We start from the raw sequence: 8,485 nt of genomic DNA, 5'->3' as shown, positions 1-8,485 counted from the left end.
TTATGGAGGGACAGAGGGGACTGCAGTCAAGGAGGGAAGGGGGACTGCGGTCACGCAGGGACAGGAGACGCTGCGGTCACGGAGGGATGGGGGGTTGTGGTCATGGAGGGACGAGGGGAACTGTGGTCACGCAGGGATGGGGGGGCTGTGGTCACGGAGGGACGGGGGGGTTGTGGTCATGGAGGGACAGGGGGACTGTGGTCACACAGGGATGGGGGGACTGCGGTCATGCAGGGATGGGGGGTTGCGGTCACGCAGGGACGAGGGGTTGCAGTCATGCAGGGACGGGGATTGGGGTCATGGAGGGATGGGGGGGGTGAGGGCACGCAGGGGCGGTGGGGGCCGCAGTCCCCCCATCCCTGTGTGACCACAGTCCCCCTGTCCCTCCATGACCACAACGCGCCCGTCCCTCCGTGACCACAGCCTCCCGCCATGGAGGGATGGGGGTTTGTGGTCATGCAGAGACGGGGGGTGCGGTCATGGACGGACGTGGGGGCTACAGTCATGGAGGGACGGGGGGACTGCAGTCACGCAGGGACGGGAGGTTGCGGTCACGCAGGGACGGGGGGGCTGCGGTCACGCAGGGACGGGGGGATTGTGATCACGCAGGGACAGGGGGACTGCGGTCACGGAGGGATGGGGGGTTGGGGTCATGAAGGGATGGGGGGGTTGTAGTCACGGAGGGCCGGGGGGGGTTGCGGTCACACAGGGCCGGGGAGCTGCGGTCACGGAGGGACAGGGGGGCTGCGGTCATGCAGGGACATAGAGGTCAATATGAGACTGTGCCCTGCAGCCCCTCCTTCCTCCCCTGCTCCCTGCCCTGCTCCCATCTGTCCAGATTCGCACTCGAGGACACACACCGCGAGCCCCCGGGGCCTTTCCAGGCCTGGTCGCCCCCCCCCCCCCCCCCTTCCGGGGGGGCCCCGTTCCCCGGCCCTCCCCTCCCCCTCCCCCCCCCCCCCCCCCCCCCACTTCCAGCCCGGGATTCCTGGCTCCCAGAAGGGCCGTGTGCCCTCACTCCTGGTTCTCAGCGGGAGACTGGAGGGGGGCCCGGGGGGGCTCCCATTTCCTAACACCTGTGCTGTTGTTGAGGGAGGGGTCCGTTTTGTTCATTGCCCCCAAGTGGCTAATCCCGGACTCAATTTTAATGCCTCTGAGGCGCCTTCCACGGGGCAGTGTAGACAAAATGTGCTCCTTTTGAAATGAGGCTCTGAGTCCTGCCCTCAGGGGACCTCGGAGGCGCGGACTGGACCAGAAGCTGGCGAGGGGAAGATTCAGGGCCGGGGGATCCATTTGTTCTGCAGGAAGGAAGGTGCGGGCCCCAGACGGGCAGGCCAGGGGGTCCCGGCAGAGGGCACGTGCCCAGGACGGGATGGTGCCAGCGAACAGCATGTTCTCGGCACGTCTGAAAACAGGCGAGCTGCGCCCAGAGATTCCGGGTCTGTGCAAGGCCGCGCTGGCCAGGAACCGTGGTCCGCCCATCGTCAGCTCCTGGGGCCAGAGCGAAGCCGCAGGCCCCGCCACCCTCCCCAGGGGTCAAGCGCGAACGCCCCACGCCCAGACCCGAGGTTCGGACGGGCGCCCCTGGGAAAAACGGGCTGGGGCTGAGTGCCGATAAGGGCTCCTCTCCTGGGGCCCTGAAGGCCGAGTTTCCGGGTTGTCTTGGCCAACAAAGGGGTCTGGAAGGTGGGACTGTGCCGTCGTCCACACGGGGCGGTTTCCTCCTGCCGGACGGCAGTGTGGGCTCTCAGGCAGGCGTGGAGTGCAGACCCCAGGCTTGCAGGGTCCCAGGCGGGAGGCGGGAGCCGCCCTCGGGGAGGAGGTGTGGGCTGGGAATGTAAACAGCGGTGTGGGACCCATGTGCCTCTGGGGTGGGCCCTCTGAAGGAGCCCGCGTCCCTTCTCGTGCCGTACTTGACTGTGTAAATATTTTTCTTAGGAGTAAAGAGAGAGCCTGCATTCATGGGTAGATCTCACTTGAAAGAACTGAGAAGTATCTGTTTAGGCATAAAAGCTGAAAACAGGGTCCAAGGCGCCTTTCAAAAAAAAAAAAAATCATTTCTGTAGCTCAATCACAGCCAAGCCGATTTTTTTAATGCAAAAAATAAATAAATATTACCCTGCTCCCGGTTGAGAGCCCAAGCGTCTGTGTCAACACTGGCCGAGCTTTGCTCCGGGAGCCAGGGCAGCCACCGGTGACTAACCCGCCCTTCCCGGTCCCCCGGCGGTGTGGCCAGCGGGGCCACCACCCGGCTCTGCTGAAGGCCACCGGCCGTGGACCCACCGTGGGGAGCCCCCTCCCGGGAGGGTCCCGCTCGGAAGGGAGGCCGTGTGGCCTCTTTCCCCTGCGACGCTGTTCCTCCAGAGCAGAAGTTGGAACCAGAGGCCAGGATTTGGACACAGGCCCCCTACTTAGCGGCTCTGTGACACGTGCCCTTTGCTCCGACTCCTGGGGCCCCTGCTTCCCCTTCTGTTTTGCCAGGTCCCGACAGCTTCTGCCGGACGGGGCTGTGGACACAAGTGAGGGACTGGGGCTCCGGGAGGGGCGCCCACCGGTCCCCGTCACCACGTCCCCCCTGCTGTGGCCTCTGGGACCATGATGTCAATGCAGCGTGCACGTGCACGCCAGGGAGGGTGGTGCTCCCGGCAGGACTTTGATATGGACAGAAACCTACAGGCGAGAGCTGTCCTTTAAAAACTCTGTCTTCCCAGAAAGGGGGGCGCACACGTGAGGCCGTGGGCATCCCAGGCCGAGGAAACAGGGTGAAGTGCGGCCGTTCTGTTAGTTCTGACCATTGGCCCATCCGGCCCATTTCCAGGGCGCCGTTCAGCTGGGCAGAAACCCTCCTAAGAGGGCAGGCCACACAGAGTCCACGGCGGCTGACCTCCAAGGGGTCACCGGCATCCGTCTTGAACTGTCCGCCCGGTCTGTGTCTCCAGCAGGACCTGAGCCCCTGGTCTCCTAGAGGTCATCAGAAGGAGGCTGTGTGTGGGGACCGCACGGGGAGGGCTCCCCATCCACCACCTGGGCCCTGCCCGACCTCTCGGGACAACCCTGTGCAGACCGAGCTGGCCCCCCACCCCCGGCAGCTCCTTCAAGGGGAGGGGCCGAGGATCCAGCTTCTGGCCGCTTCTGGGCCTGGCCGAACATCCCTGGGTGGAGAATGGCAGCAGGCGACAAGAGGGAAACGGGTCGGAGAGAGTCTGGCTGGGAGGTCGAGGGTGGGAGGTCAGTAAGTGAGAGCCGAGGGGGTTCTCTTGGGCCCCGGGCCGGGCTGGGGGCTGCGTCCGCTTCCGTCTGGTTTTGGGGGTCCACAGGGTCATGGCTCCGTTTGGGTTCCCTCCTGTGGGTCTGTTTTCAGATGCTTTAGTAAGTATTTTGAAGGGAAGGACGCCTTCTGGGATCCGTTTGTGACACCGGCCCCAAAGCTCAGCCCCCCTCGGGGGACGCGCCAGGGCTCCAGAGCTGTGAACGAACGAGATGTCTGTGTGTGTGTGTGTCTACTCCGGGCCGACTTTCTGCAGAACAGAGGGTATTTATTTTAAGAGTCAAAAAAGATGTTTTGACCAACCCCACTTAGCTCAATCCTGGCACCGATACCCGCAAAAGAAGTGAAATGCCGGAGGTCAAACCTCCCTTTTTTGGCTAAAATGCTTAATCAAAACACACCTAATACTTCTGCCGGGGCGTGGAGGGGGGGTCGAGAGCAGCCGGCCAGCCAGCAACGCGCGTGCTGAGGCTCAGCTAGCAAAATAAAGAGGTTTTTCAGCAAAGCGGCAGCCGTGGCGGGGAAGGCCGAGGCCGAGAGGCTCCAGAAGGGGTGCGTCCGGTGGGTTTTCACCCGAGGTCAGTGGTGGGTGAATGGCGGATGGCAATGTGCCTGCCTGCCGAGGCAGGCTGTTACACAGGGCAGGCAGAGAGAGGGAAGCTGCTGCAACAGGCATCCCCTGCTCCGAGGGGACACTCCTTTCTTCAAAGCGCCGGCCTCCCCTGTCTGCATCGTGTGACTGGGGTGGCGGGCCTCCTCCTGGTCACCTGCGGTCCTACAGCTGGGTTTCCAGGCCACTGCCCTGCAGCCCAAAGGGGGCTGAGGACCAGGCTCAGAGGAGGGGTGAAGACACCCTGGTCCTGCCTGTCCACCCCCCACCCCGCAGAGGTGCTCCGTCCTGTCTGGTCTCCCTGCCTCCTTGTGTCAGGCATAGCAACTCTGTGGACAGTGTGGCGTGAGTGCCGTCTCCACGTCCCCATCTGACACAGACTCCTGGGTAGGTGGCGATCCTTTCCGAGCCTGTGTGCCCAGACCTCGAGGGACTCTTCCCAGAATGGAGAAAAGAGCCTCGAGGCTGTGCAACGGGCAGATTTCCTGGGATGCTTCGTCCCACGGGGCCAGTCTGAGCCTCGGACAAAAGGCAGTGGTTCTGGCCCCCCTCAGCCCAAAGCCCGTGGGACACGGTGGGTCTGGACACGGGCCGGCTGTGTAAGGGACAGCGCAGATGTGGGGAGCAAGGCCGCACTCAGGACGGGCCCCATCTTCTGGGCTCCGTGCAGGGCTGGCCGGGCTCTCCCTGAAGGCGTCTCCTGATGCTGTATGACCGGCGGTCTCTGGATGAGTCAGGAGGGTCCACACAGGTGCCTCGGATGCCGGCTGGGGAGCCCGTAGGACCGAGACTGCCGGAAGGGCCACCTTGGGGCCCCACGCTGCGGGAACATGGCCTGTGCCACCTTTAGGGACAGAGGGTGCCGTGCCCCTTCTGTGGCCCAGAGCGGTGCGACCCCAGCTGCCTCTCTGTCCAGGTGGGGCCTCCCGCCCAGGACACTCCCCGCTGGGGAGCAGGGAGAAAGGGAGGTCAGGGCCACCAGAACTCAAAAGGAAACATGACCGGGATGGCACACAGGCCAACAGAGGGGCCGGTGGGCAGAGGGAGGGTGGCTCCCACCCTGGGGCCCAGGACGGGGCGTGCCGGAGACCAGAGGGCTCCCGTGTGGGGCTGTGGGCTGACAGGCCCCCCCCCCCGGGTGAGCACGTGGCTTCCTCGCTCTCTCCAAAGCTCTCCGTGACACACCCATTGGGAGGAAGAGAGCTGGGCACCGGGTGTGAGATTCCAGCAACGAGCCGTCTTCCCCACCAGGAAGAAGAAGGTGCCTCCCTGCTGATCTCCAACCAGAGGGCAGCCAACTGCACCCCCAGCCCCCACCCAGTGCCTCTGGGCCCAGGCTGGGTGCGCGGGGGGTGAGCAGCGAGCCATGCTGTCCCGGCGTGGGGGCCTGTTGTCCCTGGTGTGCGTGCAGGAGGCACGGCCCCAGAAAGACAACATCGGCACCTCGAGAATCGCCAGGAAGGCCCAGGCTTTAACCCAAAACACGCCCCACAGACAGTTTTTCTGCTGGCAGAGGCTCGGCTGCAGCGGAAACTGCTGGGAGGCACCCCAGCTCCTTCCCACACACAAGGGGGACCCCCCCCAGGGCCACCACGGGATGGGGGCGTCCCCTTTACCAGACCCGGCCCGTGGCCTGGGCTGGAGCCACCCAAGAGGGAGCTCAGGACTTTGCCTTCGGTGCGGCCTCGGGTGCCGTGGGCAGGTCGCAGCCCTCCCAAGCCGTGTCCCCTGCTGGAGGCGGCTTCTCTGGATGCCTGACGTCCATGCTGGCGTTGTGGTTAGAGAAGCGAGTCCCCAGGCTCTTGCAGGGATGCAGTCGAGGCGGAGAAGGCCAGCCTGTGAACGGGTCCCAGGAAAGAGTCATGTGGCAGCCTCGTCACGGGGAGCCCGCTCTCCCGGGCTTTGCGGAACAGCCGCATGGTGTCCGCGACTCAGTCCCGAAGGGCCATGACTCAGGGCTCAGGACTTCCCAGGAACAGAAACCGTCCCACGGGCGCTCCCCTCCCTCGGCTGCTTCCCATGGCTGTGTCCGCCGCCCGGGGGCACTGCACGGCTCAGAAAGATAAGACGCAGTTTTTTCCTCCTGGATCCAGCTGCCCCCCGACCCCCCATAAGGGGCAGGTCCACCTGGTCTGAGGGACCTCATGACCCAAGCAGGGAGCCCGCGGCTCTGTGTGGTGCTGACACAGGTCTCCATCCTGCTGGGTGGACGTGTCCAGGGTGCAGGCCTGGGCAGCCCCCAGCGGGAGGGTGGGCCCCGTCTCTGGCCTCTGGGCGTCGGCGAGCGCAGCCCCTTCCGGAAGCCACAGCTTTGCCGACAGTCAGGCCGTCTGCCGCGTCCTCTCGCTCCCAGTTGACCGAGCCACCGACCAGGCTTCCTGGCTCTGGACTCGGAGCGCGAAGCCGGATCATGAGGGAGTAGAAACACGGGCCCCCCGCTGGGCAGACTCGGCCCCCGGCACCTGAGGCTGACCCTGCCCCGGCCCTCGCGGGTGGGCCCCCGGCTCCCCGAGGATGCCCCGGAAGGCCTCCGGGGGCTCTGCGCTGCCCACCTGCTCCGCTCAGTCTCTCCCCACTTAGAACCACCTTCCAAACCGCAATTTCGGAATCTATTAAAAGAAACATAAAATCCCCAACTGGTTAGAATTCTCAACATTGAAAAATACGACTTATTGTTATTACAGCTGAGCCGGGCAAACGTGCCAGCATTTTGGATGGTAGCACCCCGGCCCCTCACCGGCCTGCGTGGGCACTGGCCGGGGCTCCGGGCTCCGGGCTGGTGCTTTGGAAGGGCCCTGGTGTGATTTTAAGGGGAGGGCAAATGAAACCCTTGGATCTGACACCATTTCTCATGTTGTTCTTCCACAATTAGCTTCAGTCTCGGTTTCTATTCTTATGGAAACGACGTTGCGACGTATGGACGTGTCTACGCCCGGGGTTTGTGATCCAGAAGGGAAAATCCCATTTATACAGCTAATTTGTCAGTTTGCTTAGCTTAGAAAGCACTCGGGGACCCGTCGCTGAAATGCTGTCCCTCTGGAGTGCAGCTTGGTGGTTTTTAAGAGGAGACGCCAGGCAGGCAAAACGCTACAGCTCTCCAAAGCCGAGCCAAGAAAAGCTCCGAGTCAAAATTGTCGGGTGGAAGAAAGACCCAGAGCGGCTGGCGCTCGCTGTCCTCGCCACCCGAGGCTGTGTCCCTGGGCAGGGGGAGGGGCGGGGGTCCTGGCGTCGCCCACAGCCCACCGCGGGGGGGAGCTGGCCGTGAACGGCCACCCTAGGGTGCTTCTGTGACCGGGCCGCCGCCGCTGTCTGCCTGCGCCTGATTTCCTGTGAGAAGCTTCCTCCAAAAACCGCACGCGCTTCCCAGGGGTCTGCAGTAAAGAGCAATGCTGCCCCCTCTGATTTGCCAGGAGAGGAGAAGCGGAGTGATGGCATCGAATCACAGCCCCGCCAGCCCCGCGGTCACCGCCAGGTCGCGCCAGGCTCCGGCCGTCCACCCTCTACGCTTGCTTCCTCCGTGGCGGCTCCCCTTGGAGCGTGGCTACCGGGTCCCCGGGTGAAGCCGGCCGCTCAGCCAGGCTTGGCCTCACAGGAGAGACTGCAAGCCCCATGCAGGCGGGTGCGTGCGTCCTCCCGCTCGCCGTGCGTGGCCCAAGGGGGGCACGTCCAGACGGGCTCCTCTCTGCTGGCGGAGCTCAGGACACAGGAGAGAGTCCGTTGCACGTTTCGAAACGTCTTCCTGCCCCCACCGACCTGTTTTTAATAGCGTGTGGCTTGCTTTAAGGACTGGGGTGGGCCGCACAGGGAGGCTCCCTCCTGGCAAGGACCCGGCTGCCTTCCCAGGGACGTGGCGTCCAGGAGGGGCCCTCGTGGTTCTCAACAAACCAGCAGACGCCGTGGGACGAAAGGCCCTGACTTCTCAACAGGGCACGTTCTTCCGTCTCATGGAGAAGCCACTGGGTCGCCCGCCCCCTGGTCATTTCAGGGGACGGGTGATCTGCCCCACGGCTTACAGCCGCTGCAGCCTGAGATGGGCATGTGGTTCCTCAGAAACTAACACCCCCTCTCACCATTGTTTTGCAGCAAATGCTGACGGATACGGAGGTGTCGTCCCAGGAGGTCTGCATCCAAAAGGTAGGAGACCTGGTTCCGTGCCTTCTCCCTCGCCGTGGCCCGCGTGCGATCCTGAGCCCATTTGCGCGTAGCCAGGTCCACAGTGGGAGCAATGCCTTGTCCGGGCGGAGCGCGTGCACAGGGCGGTGACGCCGACGACATTAGGGCGGATGCTTGTTTTCATCTTGTGAGCAGGTGGGGGGCACTGAACCATCCTGACTCCTGAGACCCGGGAGAGCCCGCGCCCATGGGAACACTCAGGCCACGCGGACGCGGGAAATTAAATAAACGCGGGTCATGTTTGTTTAACCGTCTTCACTGGATACTCCTGTGAAAAGAATACAATACGGAGAGGGGAAAATCCCCACAATTGGCTGAAAATCCAACAAAGCCTTTGCTGTGCTCAGCCTCCAGAGAGGGCTCGTTCGGGCTGGGCGCTAAATGAGCAGCCCGTGAGGTGAGAGAGTGTCAGCGTGGGCGCGGCCGCCTGCTCT

General features: G+C 63.8%; 1 protein-coding gene across 1 annotated transcript in view; it reads left to right on the top strand.

The window, feature by feature from the left end:
* Window positions 1-8,479, top strand: part of LOC125913191 (histone-lysine N-methyltransferase PRDM16-like) — a 156,260-nt gene extending 147,781 nt beyond the window's left edge. Inside the window, exon 3 of the mRNA XM_049618225.1 lies at window positions 7,962-8,479. Within this exon, the coding sequence (XP_049474182.1) occupies window positions 7,962-8,141 (180 nt within the window). The 3' untranslated portion in view covers window positions 8,142-8,479. The remainder of the gene's footprint in view (window positions 1-7,961) is intronic.
* The last annotated feature ends 6 nt before the right edge of the window (window positions 8,480-8,485 follow it).

The sequence above is a fragment of the Panthera uncia genome (genome assembly GCF_023721935.1).
Source record: "Panthera uncia isolate 11264 chromosome C1 unlocalized genomic scaffold, Puncia_PCG_1.0 HiC_scaffold_4, whole genome shotgun sequence".
NCBI classification, from domain to species: domain Eukaryota; kingdom Metazoa; phylum Chordata; class Mammalia; order Carnivora; family Felidae; genus Panthera; species Panthera uncia.
This window is presented reverse-complemented; position numbering and strand designations above follow the sequence as displayed.